The 18,441-nt window shown below is 47.5% G+C and overlaps 1 protein-coding gene across 2 annotated transcripts in view; it reads right to left on the bottom strand.

Annotated features, from left to right (window-relative positions):
- Positions 1–17,648, bottom strand: part of CSMD1 (CUB and Sushi multiple domains 1) — a 2,066,326-nt gene extending 2,048,678 nt beyond the window's left edge. For both annotated transcript variants that reach the window (XM_025272930.3, XM_044938991.2), the window contains exon 1: positions 14,467–17,648. In XM_025272930.3, the coding sequence (XP_025128715.3) occupies positions 14,467–15,355 (889 nt within the window). In that variant the 5' untranslated portion in view covers positions 15,356–17,648. The remainder of the gene's footprint in view (positions 1–14,466) is intronic.
- Positions 17,649–18,441: the final 793 nt, after the last annotated feature.

Below are 18,441 nucleotides of genomic sequence, written 5' to 3'. Positions count from 1 at the left end.
TTGTTGACAGACTCTGCCTTTGAACATCCAACACCAGTATTCAGACATACAGCTGGAATAGGAGGTCTGAGCAGCCTTTAATCTGATGGTCAACTGTACTTGAGTGATGAGACTCTAAACTGGGAAGTCTGGACCACAAGGAAAGGGCCAGGGCATCCTGACCATCCTGGCACTATTGATGGCCTGGCTCCATCTCTAGAGAGGGGTTTCAAGTCTAAGTCAGTGAATAGGGCCCTAACCCTCTTACAGACTCCAATCACCCAGAGTGCCCGATTTCACTGACAGCTTTTCATGTCCAGAAAGGTAAGGTTCCTGACACCACCTGGCAAAGACCTCTTCTCCCTGGCTCTGCACAAGGCTCACTTGGCAAGGCACACCATTTCAGATGTTCTCTGTAAAACGAGCCTCAGATACTTTACTTGGGGGAAGGAAAAAGCTAAGCAGTTAGAAAAATGCATAAACTCTTTCAGAACACAAAAGAATGGCATAGTGTCAAGAATCCTCACAGCCCATGACCCTTCAGACTACCCTGTTTGGGAAAGTTTTCTACTCTTCTCTTTTCATTGTGTCTCTGCTGCTGCTGCTGCTGCTGCTGCTAAGTCGCTTCAGTCGTGTCCAACTCTGTGCGACCCCATAGACAGCAGCGCACCAGGCTCCCCCGTCCCTGGGATTCTCCAGGCAAGAACACTGGAGTTGGGTTGCCATTTCCTTCTCTAATGCATGAAAGGGAAAAGGGAAAGTGAAGTCGCTCAGTTGTGTCTGACTCTTTGTGACCCCATGGACTGCAGCCCACCAGGCTCCTCCATCCATGGGGTTTTCCAGGCAAGAGTACCAGAGTGGGGCCATTGCCTTCTCTGCATTGTGTCTCTAATGGTCACTTAATATGCTCAAGGCTTCCTGATCATAAATGACCGTAAAACACATCTCATCAGAGTGACTGTACTGAGCATTTAATGCTATTTAACACAAATGTACAGAGAAGGCGATGGCACCCCACTCCAGTTCTCTCACCTGGAAAATCCCATGGACAGAGGAGCCTGGTAGGCTGCAGTCCATGGGGTCGGTGAGAGTCAGACACGACTGAGCAAGTTCACTTTCATTTTTCACTTTCGTGCATTGGAGAAGGGAATGGCATCCCACTCCACTGTTCTTGCCTGGAGAATCCCAGGGACGGGGGAGCCTAGTGGGCTGCCGTCTATGGGGTTGCACAGAGTCAGACACGACTGAAGCAATTTAGCAGCAGCAGCAGTAACACAAATGTAATGCAGGAGGCCAAACCATGACATGGATCCAGTTATCACTTGACCTCACTTAGAAATTTATATATTTTTTCTTAAATCTGTCAATGAAGTAGGGAACGTAAAAGTACTTTGAGGGAGGAGGGAGGAGGGTTCATGATGGGGAACACGTGTATACCTGGGGCGGTTTCATGTTGATATATGGCAAAACCAACACAATATTGTAAAGTTAAAAAAATAAAATTAAATTAAAAAAAAAAAAGAATTCTTTGAACATCCCAAAGAACTAAAGAAATTAGTATCAGGATGATTCTTCTAAAATACAAGACACTCATTTGCATCCAGATACAATTATTAAATTATTAATCTCCACTTACAAATAATTTCTCTCCAGAAGAACAAGTCTTTCCCCAATGTTACTTCTGTAGCCATAACTAGAATTAACAGTCTAATATTTTAGTTGTCATAATAAAACCGTTGTAACATTTACTTAACATAAGTAACTGCCAGGCACCTTTCTAAGCCTTTTTACCTGTGCTCATTTATGAAATTCATGGAATATTGAGTCCAGTTAATATTCTTTTGTGCTTCCCTGATAGCTCAGTTGGTAAAGAATCTGCCTGCAATGCAGGAGACCCTAGTTCGATTCCTGGGTCAGGAAGATCCTCTGGAGAAGGGATAGGCTACCCACTCCAGTTTTCTGGCCTGGAGATTTCCACAGACTGTATAGTCCATGGGGTCACAATCAGTCGGACACGGCTGACTGACTTTCACTTCAATATTATTTTGGAAAAATGAGGAAACAGTGTATGATAGTGTTTTATGTCCTTTAAGGCACACGCTACTGGAAGTAGATATGGAAACCAAACTTGACTGTTTTGCAGTCTGGAGGATGCTGTCAGACACATAAAGCACAGCATTGCCATGTATCCTCTCCAAAATGTCCCTGAGGACACAAAAACTTAAGGAAAGTATCTCTATTCTCTGAAACTCATGGTCAATCAAAAAAATAAATAAATAAACTGATTCTCACTTTTATGGAGTGATTTCATAATTCAAGTGCTTTTGATCACTAAGAAATGCAAAAAGGCAACTGTCTCACTCTACTAATTGGAGCAGTCCCAACAAGGAGAACATTTCACAGGGCAGAACTTCAAGTGTTGAGTTCTTCAGAATTGAATATCCTGCAATGGCAAAGACGCCCTTCAAATGGGCATTGATAGAAAATATATTAGTTATTAACACAAAGGAGGCACAGCTAGGTAACACTGCAGCGCTGTTTTTATTGACCTAAAAAATTATCAGCAGTTAAGCATGGCACCCCACTCCAGTACTCTTGCCTAGAGAATCCCATGGATAGAGGAGCCTGGTAGGTAGGCGGCAGTCCATGGGGTCACTAAGAGTCTGACACGACGGGGCAACTTCACTTTCACTTTTCACTTTCATGCATTGGAGAAGGACATGGCAACCCACTCCAGTGTTCTTGCCTGGAGAATCCCAGGGACGGGGGAGCCTGGTGGGCTGCCGTCTGTGGGGTCGGTCGCACAGAGTGAAGCGACTTAGCAGCAGCAGCAGCAAGCATTTAACAAACTAGCAAAATCTTTTAACACATTTCCATCCTGAGGGTTCTACAGCGCCCCCAGTGGTTCTGAACCATCTCACAAGTATGAAACTTGAATGTGCTTCTCTAGCTGCCAGGATAATAGCAGGTTTTTAATTTAAGCCTAGAATATTCCTAGCTATACTGTCTTCCCAGGTGACCATGTCAGGAGACTACACTCAGTGTTGTCACTGTTCTCACCCCAGGGGACAGGGAGCTAAGTGGGTGCAGATGGCCAGTTAGACCTCCTCTGGGCTGAGATGGAAAGTCAGTCAGCAAGAGGCATGTGGGCTCCCATGGGAAGAACGTGTGCTTAGGCTGAGTTCTGACTTAGTTTTTGCTGTGAATTTTGTAAGTTACAAGTCCTCTGGACACAAGGAAAAGTGAGTGGATTTATGAACCTGAAGGTTACTTCAAGTTCAAAAATCATATAATCTATCTCTGCTCATCAGCATGATCTGATAAAAGCTACTTGTTTTCTCCCAGGCTTTTTTTTTTTTCAATTCAAGAACTCTTATTTTATTTAGAGAAGTTTGACACAGTTACCAAAAAAAAGTCAAAGGGCACTTAAATGTCAATGCTATACTGTGTGCATTTTTTCAAATATTTTTACGTGTGTAGAGAAGCAACTTGACTTTTCCTTTACATGAAAATGGGGATAGAACGCATATTATTTTGAATTTTCAACGGAATCTTTTTATCATGGACACACTTTCATAAAGGCAACAGTGTCCTATACAACAATTTATTTAGGTATTTTAAGATGATGGATGTTTAAGTTCTAATTTTTCACTATGAGAAGGCTAAAATGAATAAGCATCTATTGTTTCTGGATGTATCACATTTCTGGGGTGAAATATCTGATAATTTAGAATTGTGATTGGTAGAGCCAAGGTATCTCCTCCCTGAATTTTTCTAGATATTCAACCAAAATGTAAAGAAATGATTTCTCTATGCATTTGCTAACACGTGACATATCAGTTATAGTGTTACAAATGCATTGGGGAAAAGAATTGATCAATAGTAAGTGTAGGGATCATCTTCCTACATTTATTATTTATGCTTGTTCTTTCTGTAAAATATTTGTATTTGTTGCCCATTTTTAATCAAGTCCTGGGCCACTTACTTATTGACTGCATGTTGCTCTTTCTATGCTGGCATATTTCTAGACACCATGGTGGGGAGACTCTCAGGGTGTCTCCACAATCCCTGACTTCTGGTGTTTGTGTTGTATAGTTCTCTGCCCCTTGAGGTGGGCAGAACCCAGGTCTCATTTCTAACCCATGGAATAATGTAACAGTGATGTGCTGCATATGTCTGTGTGCCCATGATCACCCAATAATGTATAACACCATGGCACCCTGCTTGCCAGGATGTCTCTCTCCTTTCCTGGCTTTGAGCCATGTTGGGAAGCCCCAGGTGGGAAGGAGCCATGGGTGGCCTCTCAAGGAACTGAAAATATAGTCTGGCCAATGGCTAGTGGTAAAATTAAGCTCTCAGTCCTACAATCCCAAGTAACAGAATTCTGCCAGGTGCCTAAGTTGTCTCCGGACTGGGTCCTTCCCAAGCTGAACTTCAGAAGAGACTACAGTACCCAGGCAACGCCTAGATTCAGTCTTGTCAGACCATGTGCAGAGGGCATGTGACCCAGCTAAACTGTGCACAGACCCCAACCCACAGAAACCATAATCCTGTGTGCTGTTCAAGCTGCTGAGTTTGTGGTAGCAATGCTAAACAGCAATAGCTAGCTGATAGTGTTGAGAGGAAGACGCCCCTCCAGCTGCCCTTCATGACACAGCTCTCCGGCTCTTAACTGCTCCCTGCGGTGTGCAGAACTGGATAAACGTGTGGGCCTGAGGACTGCATGATGCGATCTTGCTATGAACATCTTCAACTTTGACTTCAGTCTCTCCTAAACTTGGACAAAGAATGAACTCTCACTAAAAGGCATAAAAATGTGGCCCAAATATGTTTTTTTCTGATTTTAAGACTTCAATAAATGACACAAGATCTCTCATTTATGAAACTTTTTCCCTTCTCACAGAGTTTTGGTATTACATACAAAAGTAAGAAAACCCACCATCACTTCACATAACACTTCACAGTTTTATACCCACTCTTTTTTAAAAGGTCGCTTATTCATGTCAATGTATGGCAAAAACCACTACCATATTGTAAAGTAATTAGCCTCCAATTGAAATAAATATATTTTTTTAAAAAAGGTTGCTTATTGTCCATCCGCCATAAAACTGAAAGAAAAAACACATTTGCCAGGAGCTATAAACCATACCTCCCAGTTTGGCATGGCTACAGTTTTGGTACTTTTGGGTCAGAAGACCTCTTATTTTCTAAACACCTGGATGCCTTGTTGCATCTACATGTTTTGTTGCCACTAGAGAACAATGGGAAGGTAATTGTGTAATTGCAGTGGTTAAAGAAAGAGACTGATTACTTCCTTTTTGTTCTGTAATCCTCTTATAAAATTCTTTCAAATTAAAAAGCAGAGAGAAAATAGCCATGAAGATCAAAATGACAATTGTAGGTTGACATATCTAAACACGCTCTAATATCATTAAATTATTATGACTAGAAGAGGAAAAAATTACAAACATCCCAGATACCTTACTTTGTATACAAAGAGAAATAATTATGAGGAAGAAACATGGATGAATCGAATAAGCTTGGCAAAGTAATAACCTGGGTATAGGATTTCAAAGCTAATTATTCCAACATGTTCTAGCTTAGATATGTGAATAAATAAATCATGCATCTGTTCAGTTCGGTCACTCAGTCGTGTGGGACTCTTTGCAACCCCATGGACTGCAGCACGCCAGGCCTCCCTGTCCATCACCTACTCTCGGAGTTCACTCAAACTCACCTGAAAAAAATCGTGACTGATACCTTGCACAGGTCATCTCTCCCCTATGAGTCTTTTCACAGAACAGTTTTGACACATTAGTTTGACTCACACACACACAAAACAGAATCAGGTATGGGAGAACAGTGGTTATTCACAGATGAAACTGTGAATGTGCACGGGAGCAGCAGGATAGTCTGATGGCTGTAAGATTCCCAGGCCAAGTCAGGTAAGGTCTGACCCACTGGGCATGTGAGGAAAAGAAGAGCGAGGCCTGAAATAGACATGCATCTTTGTATTTCAGGAACCAGTCTCAGAGCAGCAGTGTACATTCCTCGTCTGGCTCTCAGGACCCACAGAAGAATTTTGGAGGAGTCTACTAAGCCTCAGTATGCATGGGTTTATCTGCACCTTGTCCTCGGCACCCTGCTGCCTGTCCTCGGGCCAGTCCTCACGCACCTTTCTCTCTCGTTCTGTCCCTGTTCCCTCTCCTCCATTCCTTGCGAGGTGGTATGAAGATCCCAGCTCTCACAGGAATCCCCCTCCCACATCTGCATGACCCTCAATATCTCTGACACAGTTTGTATAATCACTCATCAAAGTCAAATCGCTTCAGTTTTCATTTTGTTTTGAAGAGCGTAAGCTTCATGAGGGGCATCACTCATTCAAAGTCTTCTTTGTTCAAGAGGGTAGGTAAACACCAGGCACTTGTCAACTCCAGTGACACTGAACTGAGTGATTCGAGTGGGCGCCTGCCCTAACTCTTCAAGTGAGCGGAAGGATGACCATAATCCTACTGACAGTCTAGACAGCCCGAGTCTCTTCTCTGGCCCCAGGACTTCATTGCTAAGTATGGTAACTGACTAGAAACATACATCCACCTGGGCTTCCCAGGGCTGCTAGTGGTAAAGAACCCACCTGCCAATGCAGGAGATGTAAAAGATGTGGGTTCGATCCCTGGGTCGAGAAGATCCCCTGCAGGAGGACATGGAAACCCACTCCAGCATTCTTGCCTGGAACATCCCAAAGACAGAAGGGTCTGGCATGCTCCTGGGAAGGAGTTCATGGGGTTGCAGATTTAGACATGACTGAAGTGACTGACAGCACATGCATATATTTCCCTCCAATGATAGCAGCTCCTCCCAGATGCTTAAATATATAAATAAACATAATTATAATAAGCATAATAAATAAACATAATTCTACCTAATACTGAGATGATTTTTATCACTTGACTTTCCCTTGATATTATCTCCACAATTTTTTAAAGTATAAGGATTTACATTTTGAAAATGTTATATTGTTTCCATATAAAACAGTGCATATATATTGAGCAGGTAGTCCGCAGATGCCCAGCAACCTCATTTCTAGAGCCATAAACAAAGGAAAACTCTAATGGCTGGTTTTAAGTTGTTCACAATAATCATATTTTGTAAAGAAAGGAGAACAAGAATGAGACAGAACAAGAAAGGCAAGATTGATGCTAGAAAAATTTACATTTCCAGTGTAGGAAGGGAAGTATCTGCTCCATTTTGTTAATTTCTTGTAAAAATGTGACCCTTCTTATGTTGTCAGGGTTCCTCCTCTATTATGTATGAAGTGTCAATCACACACTGCAAGTCTTAACTATCCACAGCTGTATTACACATCAAAGTACATCACTTTCCTAACCACACACAAAAAGTCTGAAACGGGAGACAGAAGCTATTGACAGCCTTTGAACACAGTCTGTGGTTCATTCTTTGAAAGAAAAGTGAATATTCTTAAGCCCAGGAGAACCCATGTTCGTCAGAACGAGCTGTGTTTAACTTTCTGTATTTCTAAAGATTATCCATCTGCATAAAAGTCAAAGGTCTCTAATGTTGATTTTCTATTTACTGATAGAAAAAGGAAGTGAAAATTCACTCAGAGAGTTCTGGGGTTTTAAAGACCAGAAGCAGGTCAAGGGTGCAGAATTTTATAGGAACAGGAATGGTGAGAGCCCACCCCATATTCTGCATGATATAAACTCCACGTTGACAATTATTCACTTTTAAAAGATTAATAAAGGCATTTTCTATTAACAACAAGAGGAAACATAAGTAAGTTTCTGTGAAGAAAGGCATAGAGAGTCACCAGGCATCTGGAAAAGAACTGCTTAGAATTCACAATTAATTTCAAAGGTTTTTAATTCATTAGAGAACACTTCCTGAATAATTCCAATTTTAATCTAACACTTAGCTCCTTCTTCTACAACACTAACCTTATCAGAGTATACTAAAGAGTAAAAGGAAAAAATGTAAACTAATTTATTCTCACAGTATTTTTATATGAAAGACTACAATAATCCCTTGAAGTCATCCCATAATATAAACACTACAGACAAGGAACTTGAATCTCAGCTTAGTTGTAAAATCATTAAAAAAAAAAAAAAAGGATTAAACAGCATAGAATGATGAACTCTGATAATGGAGACACTAAAGATAAAGAAGAAATCTTCTGAAATAATTGCAGTTTCATTATGTAGCATATTATGTAGTTTCAATATGAAATCAGGGTGGGCTAATTAGCCTATGAATACTCTGTGAAGAGGTTATTAGGTTTTGAGGCCTCTAACGGAAAGGAAAGTTGGGATAGATATATAGATACATAGATGCACAGACAGATCTCTGACACCACTCAGAACTACTATTGAGAATCACTTGAGGGGAGAAGCCTTGAAACTTGCATTTAAAGAAGACCTCAGGTGATCAGTATGCCCACACACTTTGCAAAAGATTATTCAAAAACTCAACATCAAGACCACAATGCCAACATCTTCAATAACAATGGGAACCTGTTTAGTACCCAAAACATACACTGGAGAGATGCTTGATGTCCTCAAAAGCTGCTCTGCTTCCTTTGAGATCCACATGGCTTAAAGTTATCTGGATAATTCCATTATCATCCATTATGATGATAAATCCCAGATAATAGATCCATTACCTTGGATTTGCATTTACAATATCAACATGTTATATGAGATTTCTTGGATCTTACCAAGGTGCAGGGCCTCCAAAAACAAATACAACCCCAAAAATAACTGAATAAAGGTGCTTAGAATCAAGCTAATGTTTTATGCCACTTAAGTCTCAGGTTTTAACAATATCCTAAAAGTAACTCACTGGTGAAAACCTGGGAAGCAATACCAGCTTGATTCTTTCATGCCTCTGTTTCCCTTGATCTCATGGTAGTAACAAGGATAATTTTTAAATCACAAAGCATCATTCAGCACTTCTGGCTTTACAGACAATGTGGGCAAAATCACGTTAAGATTATAAGTATTAAGATGGAAGCATCTCTTTTATTCTACTTATATTTGGAGAGAATGACAACAGTGAAATATCCCTTTTATAGCTTTCCCAAAGCTAAAACTAGTGCAGGATAAAGCAGGAGGATTTCAACCAATAAATTGCAAAATGCATGAGAAGCATTAGTTATTTTTAATACTTGTCCATGCCTGCATGTTTTCTTTTTCATTCATCAAAGAAGTTTTAGCAAGAGACACATGTGGCAAGAGATACACAGAGTGGGTTAAAGTCACAGGGATTCTAAATCAAGTTTATTTGTTGAAGTGTTATTCCTAAGTAGAAGGCTTCCCACATATGCAGAAGGAGGTTTTGTTCAATGGGATGGATGACGTCTCCTCAGTCTGGAACAAAGGTGTCCAAGACTAAAGACAAACCCGCAGCCTCCCTACAGCGCTGAGGGCCCTTTCTTTCCCCCAAACTAGGGCATGGTAGATATGGTTTAAGGAAATTGCAGCTAAATTCAAAAATGTTAAAAAAAAAAAAAGGAAAAGAAAAAATGTGTTTCAAATGTGTGGGGGGAGGGGAGAGTATACACTGTACATTATTTCCATAAAGTTGTCACAATTAGTCAGTTTTAACCAGTTCAGTGAAACAATTTTCTCTTATTCTTTTTTTCCATAATGGGGATTTTGATTCTGGTATTTATCCACTTGAGTACTGGGGTCTAAATTCCACCCTACATATAGACAGATTAATTTTGCCAAAGAACATTTAAGGTCATCTTAACACCACTGTAGAAGAGACTTATTTCCTTGCACTTAGGCAAATACCTAAATACGATTATCCGATTTTCATACTCATAGGTTGTTCCCTAAGCCCAGTGGCTGTGCAAGCTGAAGGCAAGCTCAAGGGGTTGATTTCTTTCAGGACCAATTATTTCAGGACCAAGAGTTTTCTTCTGTGCCCCAGATGGCAAATCCAAGCCAATTCCCTTGTTTCAAACATTGGCTTTTTCTGGTTTCCAAAGTGGCCTGACCACACAATGGGACTGGTTTGATTCTATCAGTTACCACCACTGGTCCAGAAAGCCAGCTTCCTAGTCCAGTGGCGCAGGGGTCCAGGCAACGCACGGATGCAAATGCTATAGGCTGCAGAGTACCTATCCTTTTAACTCAGATGTCTTCTTCTGATGTGTTAGCTAAACAAATAAAACTAAAAGACAATACAGCTTTGTCATCTACTCTGCAAGAAGTACTGAAGCAACTTAATTCTAGACAGAGAGGAACCTCACCAGATATAAAAGGCTAAAGGGAATGTGCAGTTTAAGTTACATATATGCAACTTCTGGTGGCTTATTTTCACTATGAGCTCAGCAGAAAACTTACCAGGGGCCCATTTAGAATTCAGTAGAGCACAGAGTATTTAATATGCCATTTGCATTTTGACAGCTTAGAAATGTCTACACTGGATTTGCTGTTTCGTCTGCAATGAGTGCTAACTGGACACCAGAGCCTTTGTTTATCTATTTCTTAAAGGAAGCAGAACAATTTTCTTGACATTTTCAAAGCCCTATCGGTATTTGCTTCAGACAGTCAACTGGAGACTGAGGAAGCATTGCCCCCAGGAGGAGCTGTTTGTGCCTGTAGGAACTTCCACTGCATTCCTGGCACTCTGCCCGTCAAGCAGGACTGGCCAGCTGAAAGCCAGAATCAAAACAGTGACCCCTGGCCTCTGTGTTAGTGCAGATTCTGACACCTGAGGGAATTCTACCATCAGTTACTACCTGCTACTGCTCCTTGGAACTTCTTTAATGAGACCTCACTGTCCTACCAATTCAAGTTTATAAAATGTGTCATTTAGGAAGAATGCTTCCCCTTTGCGTACCTTGTTAAGGACTTAAAATCCCCAGAGAAGAATTATATAGGTGCTCCAGAAGCACTAAAGCTATGGGCTGAAGAGTTATAAATTGGCAAAGAAAAAAAAAATCCCCTTGACAACTCAATAAAAAATAAATGTGATTTGCTAAGCAAATCATGGATGTAGAAATACTAACTTCCCCTTAGATGGCCTGCCTTTTTAGTGTGTGATGGATCAGGGTTTGTCCCTGGAAGTCTCTTCACAGGATTTCCTGTGTTCCCCAGGAGACAGTGCATATAGACACATCCTTGCAGTTGCCTACCCATGAGGATCCCAGCCAGCAAATGAAAGGTCTTAGCATCTATCCTGGTAATGATAGAGGCAACTCATAGAAGTATGAAGGTCTGGGAAACCTTGTCTGTCTGTCTCTGTCTCTCTTTTTCTCTCCCTCTCTCCCTCCCGTTCTCTTCTTGTAAAGGTTTTTGTGGAAATTTGGCAAGGATCGCTTAAATCTTTGCTGGGAGTGTCCATGAATTTCAGAATCACAGATTTTGAGAAACATCACCTTTCACTCCCAGGCTTCCTATGGTAAGACTCATAGAGCTACTACATATGTACCTCTAAATTTTAGGACCTTTCTGAATAATGCCTGCGAATAGCTGCATTCTCCTTGCTGCACAAACTGGCAAGACACAACTGAGAGGCAAACTTTCTCCAAACAGCCCGTAGATCAGCCCCGATAAAGAGCGCAATCTGTGTTCAGGGAATGAATTATTCCACCTACTTACTAGATGAAAATGAGAGAGGTTTTCAAGCTTTCTTCCCTTTCCTGGGGTCCCTGCAATTGCGGGGCTTTTAAGGAAGTATGCACACATGAGACCCAACCTTCACAATCGCGTTAATAATCCAAAGGAAAAAGAATATCACAGGGGATCCCCGGTCCCTTCAGCCTCCACAATCAACTACAGCCGTTGACCGCGGTACAGAAGGTACAGCATTCTAAAGACCGCAACCGCGGCCGCCTCCAGCCTCTCACGACTCGCAAACAGGTCACGAATCCCGCCCCACACATCAGAACTGCCCGCCCGCCTTCGCCGCCGCGGGAGCACCCCTTGGGCGCGAGCGGCGCGGCCCCCGCATCCCTGGCGACTCCTCGGGGAAGCCCTCCTGCGCTCCGGGGCCCGGGCGCCCCCGGCAGAGGTCCAACCTGGGCCCCCCGGGCGCCCTCTCCGAGGGGACTGCGCCCCAGCCCCAGCCCCCCGGGCACACAGGACCGCGCCAACGCTGGCGTCACAGCCTCCCGCCCGCATCGCTCTCCCACGCAACCGCTGGTGCTTCCACTCGACCCGGCGGCGCAGAGGGGTCGCGGCCCCGGTCCCCGCGGGGGCGACGGGGAGCCGCGCGCACCCCCTGCTGCCTCCATCAGGCAGTAGCGCATTGAGAGCGGCCGCCCGGCCCCTCCACGCGCAATCGCACACACACGCACACACACAGTCGCACCGCGCACGCCAGGGGCCTGGGACCCTGTATTCCACTTCTTGGCTTGTACGGGCGGGACTTGGGACCCCCAGGACACAAGAGGCGCTGTGCTCCCTGCGGCGGCCCCTCCAGGGCGCCCAGGACTTCGCGCCCCGAGCCGGGTGGACCAGGATCCGCCGGAGCAGCCCGGCCCGCGCCCGCGCCGGAGCCCAGCAGCTCGGCCCACCCGCGCGGGGGCGGCATCCGCCCGGCGCACACGTGTGCGGATTATTAAGCAGCCGGGGCAGGGCGGCCGGCGTCTCGGCGCACCAACCCCTGCTAATTGCGGGGGAAGGGCGCGCGGAGCGCGCGGAAGCGCGGGGAAGCGAGAGTGCGCTAGGAGGCTGAGCTGCCTGGCGAGGCCCCGCTGCGCTCGGAGCGCGGGGGTGAGGGGCGGGAAGTTGTGCAGAGTTGCGTAGCAGGTGTTTCCACTTCGCGCAGGGGCTTAGTGGGCAAAGCCGGGTCCTGCCCCGACCCCGGACCCATGGAAGGTGCACACCTTCCAGGGACAGCCCTGTTTGCCCTCGACTCTTCTTGCTTCGCGCTGGGTCCCCAGCCAGCTCAGCGCGCCCGGAGGCCGCAGCTCGCCCGGCTTGGCCCGCCGTCCTCCCTGGAGGCTCCACCTGCCGCTCCCTAGGTGGGTCGACTGGACCCAGCCGGGCAGGAGGGCAGGTCGGTGTCTTGGGGAAGCTCCCCAATCCCCAACAAGCCTGACTCCAGCAACTAACCGAGCGTTTGCGCTCCCTGGGACCCTGGGGCGCATTCCCACGGACACCCTTCTGAAACACCCCGGTGCTTGCACGGAGGAGCTGGTGCCGAGCAGTGCTCTCAAGCAGCCCCGGACGCGGGCGGAGGGGAGGCACGGCGCGGGGACGCTAATCTGCCGTCTCTCCCCAGGCCTGGCCCATCTGGAGTTCCCTGCGGAACCAGAGACGGTCCTCCTTCGCCTTGTCAATCACCCCTGAATCTGGAACGCTGAAGGAATAGAAAATGGGCGGAAAAGAAGATGGAAGAATCTAGAGGAAAGGGGACTTTTATATGGGGAAAGAGCAAACAGCCGACAAAAAAAAATACCCACATGATTTGACTTCATCCTTTTCAAAGGAAAAGAAAGAAAAATAGAGAGACGTTTTCGGGAGTGGGACGATACGTGTTGATTGATGTGGGGGGTATACAAGGAGGCTAAAATGAGGAAATGGGGGCAGATAGTTTGCAATGTGACAATCAACAACCACCCCCACCCCCCCACCTCTGAATCAAGAGGGACCTTGTTTTCTTTCCCAGAGAATAGACAAGTGCAGGAGCTGGTGCCAGCCCCGGGGTTTCAGCCTGTAGGCTAGTTCGGGGAAAACATCCCCTAACTCGCTTCAAGGAGAACACCAAGTTCACGAGCTCCAAGCCAAGGAGCGACCTGGGGACACTCCTTCCCCTGACCAGGGGGTGGCAGGGCGGGAGAGCCCTGTGACCTGGCGACCATCTCTGAGGCTGAACCCGGTCCCGGGCTCCCTTCTCTCTCCACGCACCTCGCCAGCTCCTTCCAACTTGCAGGGAACAAAGTCCGGGGAGAGGCAGGTGGGGACGGCCTGGCCAAGGAGCTCCCCATCACTCCCCGAGGTCGTGGGTGGGGGGTGCGCGGCCCAGCGGCAGGCAGGTTCGCCCGTGGCACCCAAACCCCGAGAGAACCAGAACTTGCCGGGCCGCCTTGGCCCGGCCCACTTTCCCAGGCGCTCTGGGTCCGGGGAGAAAGTCCCGGAACCACCCGGGCCACCAGGACCCGCTGCTCCGGCATCTCGGAGGAGGCACCGCCGCCAGGCACCACGCAGCTTCACCAACTCGGGGTGGCTCCTTTCTCCCCAACAGCCCCCGGCGGGCGCCGAGAAAAGAGAGGCATTTCCTTTCAGCCCGAGTGAGGTGGAAGGAGGGCGGGGGTGGGGCGCGGGAGATGAGGGTGGGAGAGGGCGATGCAAGCTCCCTGCCGGCATCGCGATCGCTGGGCATCCGCGGTGGAGAGCCACCGGCGGAGGCCGGCCCCTCGGCACGCTACCCGCCTCCGAACCGACCCCGGGCTCGCAAGCCGGGCCTCGGAGGGTTCGCGCATCGCCCGGGCAGCCGGCGAGCCCGCCTTACCTTGGGCTGCAGTGAGGAGCCCCGCGCACAGTGCCAGCAGCGCCAGAAGCAGCGACTCGAATTTCCCCCACGCAGTCATGTCTGCAGATATTCCACACGCGCACGACAGCGATGGCTCTTCTCGGACGCGACCGGCTCCTCCGAGGCACAGCAGGGCTAAGGACGGAGCCAGAGAATCACCCGAGGGCGAGGCGAGCTGGGGAGAGATCCCGGTCTCCGGACCGGCCGCGCATCCGACGCCTCCCGCAGGTCTGGGCGCCCGGCTCGCTTTGCTCTCATAGCATCGGGTCCCGAACCCACTGCAGGCAGAGCTGAGCTGCTCCGACCGCCGACACCGAGCCGCCGGGCCGGGGCCGGGGACGAGCGCCCGCCCAGCCGGGCAGGAAGGCACCGAGGCTGCGAGGCTGCGGGAGGGGGCGAGGCGGAGAGAGGAGCGCGCGCCGCCGGAGAGACCCGGAGCGGAGGCAGCTGGAAAGGCAGCCAGCGAGTGGGAGCCGCGGGAGGGGGGGCAGGAGGCAGGGAGGGGGCGCGGGAGGAGGGAGGAGAGGCAGGCTCGGGAGGGAAGGCGGGGAGCGCGGAAGACAGGCTGCTCGCGGCACAAGGAGCCGCTGCCGCGGCGGCTGGACTCAACCATCCCTTCCCACCGAGAGGGGATGGATCTGGGACGGCGCCATCCCAGACCCGGCCCGGCCACGGGCGCCCGGCTCCCCGCGCCGCGCAGCGCCGCGCTCTCCGGCGCTCTCCCCACGCGCCACCGCGCATAGGCTGGGGAAGGAGACTTGTTGGGCGTCGGGCGGGGGCCGCCCGCGCCCCCCACCCGGACGAGGCCAAGCCAGTGGGCATCTCGGCGACCTGGAGGGGTCCTGGGAGGGCAGAGGCTGGCCGCCATCCGCCTGTCTCACTTCGTGCCTGGCCGGGGAGAAGCCTCCCCGGCCTAACTTGGGAAAGAAACGCAGTGGCAAAGAGAACCGCCGAGGCTCTAGCTCCAAGGGCGGAGATCAGCCTCGGTTTATTTGATTTCGAGATCGTGTTTGGCAAGATGACGAAACGGCAGGAGCTATTCTGATGTCCTGACTTAGGTCAACCACACACAAACCGAGGTTGGGCATAAAGTAAAAATGAGGAAGGGTGTTTGTCGAGGACCGATAGTGGGGTCTGATGCTGAGAGGTGGCGCCGTAGGCACACCTACAGGTGAAACCCTATAGGAAATGGAATGCGTTGGGTAAGGACTTGCGGAGAAAGGAGAGCTTCTTTTCTGAATCTGCAAAGAGATGAACCGAGCGGACAGAGAGCAGAGCTCTGGAACCCGGGCGGTTGACAGAATGAACCCGTTTTCACCCAACTCCCCAGAGAGGAGGTGTGTCCATGCAATCTGGAGGGACAAGACAAGACATTTTAGGGGAAGGTTCATAGAAAATAGAAGCCATCGGTGAATGCTAGTCCTTCTGCAAAGGGGCGTTTCAAGGATTCCCCATTCGCCACCAAAATGGGTTAAATAATTCCTTTACGGAATTGGAGGAACCAGAACATGGAAACCCCACACCTTGGTAAGAGAGGACTATACCCTGTGCCCAGAAGGGTCTGAACACCAGCAGCGCTAAATGCTGTATCGCCCACATTGCTGGGTGATTTGGTGAAGAGCCCACTGTTGGCAGTGGGCTTCAGTCCACCTGCATTCATTTTATCAGTTCGTCTTCAAGATTAAATAGGTTGACAAGTTCATAATGCTTTAGACCCCTGTCTGCTTTTCTTAGTGGTCCCTTGTTTCAGTGGTCACTGGGCTACATGAGAACACCATGGTGATCCAGGAAACGAAGGGCTAAATCTTGACGTTTCAGCCTCAACGTGTGGTCGGCTGGTTCTACCCACAGCACCAGGAGCACCTGGACCTGCATCAGAGCAGGTCCCCTCTTATACAGAGACGAGCATCTCAAGAGGACCAGCACATTTGCTTCTCTGAAAGCTGCAGTCCCAGATATGACTTGGGTTCGCTACTTCCTGAGTCCTATTCTGACCGTGGGGGTGGGGGGAACAGAAGACTGAATGGCTCAGTCTTTGGGGAATTCAGTGGAATTCAAATTCTTCAGGCTGAAACAGGCATGTCAACCCTTCTGAGATCTTAAATCAGACCGCAGATGGTACCTATAACTCAGCAAGTGAACAAAAACACTTATTTAAGACCCATTAGGTGCTCCAAATAGTTCATTTCAAGCTCCTCATCAGGAAAAGAAAAAGAAAATCTCTTTGGGAACTAAAGAGCTGACTTCTTGAGAAACAGTGTCTTGTCTTTGCGCTGCTCTTCCTAATGACTTGTGTCACCAAGAAGGATTCCTGCCATTAAAAACCGTTTCCAAATTCTAACCATCCTGGTCTAGGACTCAGGATGATTCTGACTTTATTAGTAACGTTCAGTGTCACCTGTATAACTGAACACCGTCACACTTATTGTGACCGGCCTCAGGCTGAGCACCACCTCCCCTGGGTTCTGCTTGAAGTCCGAAATGCCATCCCCTTTCTCTGGAGTGGGAAACATCTATCCAATTCCCATTCTTTGAGAAACAGTGATCCCCATAACCAGTAACTTCACCCACTTCTGCTGTAATTTACCCACAGTATTTGGCCAGATCACATATCAGAGAGTTGCAATGATCCATGCTGAATTTCTGGTCCTAAGTACGAAGAGGGTATGGGGTGGCTGTCAAATAATATAGGCTGATATTGCAATATGGTTGTCTCTGTGTTAATGTTGTGATATTTTCCCCCAAGATCTCCAGCCTGGGTTGGTCTGGAACGCAATCGTGGGCCGCTGCTGCCACCTCGTGTCGAGCTTTTCTTGTTGGGTTTTTGCAGAGAAAGCCACAGTCCCTTGGTCTCTTATCTCATCTGAGGTTCCCTGCCTGGGTTCTGAAAGCCCCTCCAGAACACTCTGGCATCCATCAAGTAATCAGGCTATAGATGAAGCCTATTCTTAGGTTCCTAGAGGCTTTTTCCCCTTGTGATTTTTAAATGACTGTGAGAGCCTTGATTTATATCTAACTCAAATGCCAGATATTTAGAGCAGTATTAACCAAATGGGATTAGAGGGAGTGAGTTACCCTAGGGAATTCACACCAGGCAGCTTTGTGACCACATGTCTGTGTTGGCCTGCGGGGCCAGGAGCACTTGGGCGCTGAGTTTTTACAATTTGCTTATTTTTTTCCTCCATTTTCCATCCTAGGCATACTGCTGTCCATGGCGTTGGGGACTCAGGCTGAGCAGCATGAGAAACATCAGTGGCACCGGGGATGAGAGCTGAGTAGTGGAATCAATAAAGGCAAAGAGGGTCTGACATACTGGGATCGATCAAGACACTCCTAACCTCGTGTAATGACTCAGGTGAAGGATGGACAACACAGACATCTGCAAAGTGCTGTAACAGAGGAGGGAGAGGGTTTTTCTTTTGTTTTTTCTTCAGGTGAACCATGCCTGAGAAGGGGACAGAATATATGAATAGCGTACTTGAGACAAATTATAAAGGACAAACTTTGCTCACATGAGAAAGCTAATTAGCCAGAAATACATGTGTTGTGTGGATGGATGTCTCCGAGACTGCAGTCATTGCTGTGATTGCTAAATGGGACATCTTTTGACTCTGTTAATGGCATGTACCAAAACCTGATGATGACCAGGGCACTGGGGAAACTCTCTCCTTCATAGGGGGTGGGGATGGCATCACATGTTTCGGGTTTCCCTAAAGGCAATGCCCATCTTAGGAGAGCAAGAAGGATGGGAAGGAGAGGGCAAAGGGTAAGAACGGAGTAAAAGGATCACTTACTGTTTGCACAACTCTTTACGCTGAATCTTATTTCTATCATAAGATTATCACTGCCCTCCTCCCCACACAATGATGAGAAAACAAAGCTTTAAGAAATGAAGTTATTTGTAGGAGGTCATATCTCACTAAGGACCAGATGGTACTATCAAGGCTGTTGCTG

Source organism: Bubalus bubalis, chromosome 1, assembly GCF_019923935.1.
Source record: "Bubalus bubalis isolate 160015118507 breed Murrah chromosome 1, NDDB_SH_1, whole genome shotgun sequence".
Taxonomy (NCBI): domain Eukaryota; kingdom Metazoa; phylum Chordata; class Mammalia; order Artiodactyla; family Bovidae; genus Bubalus; species Bubalus bubalis.
This window is presented reverse-complemented; position numbering and strand designations above follow the sequence as displayed.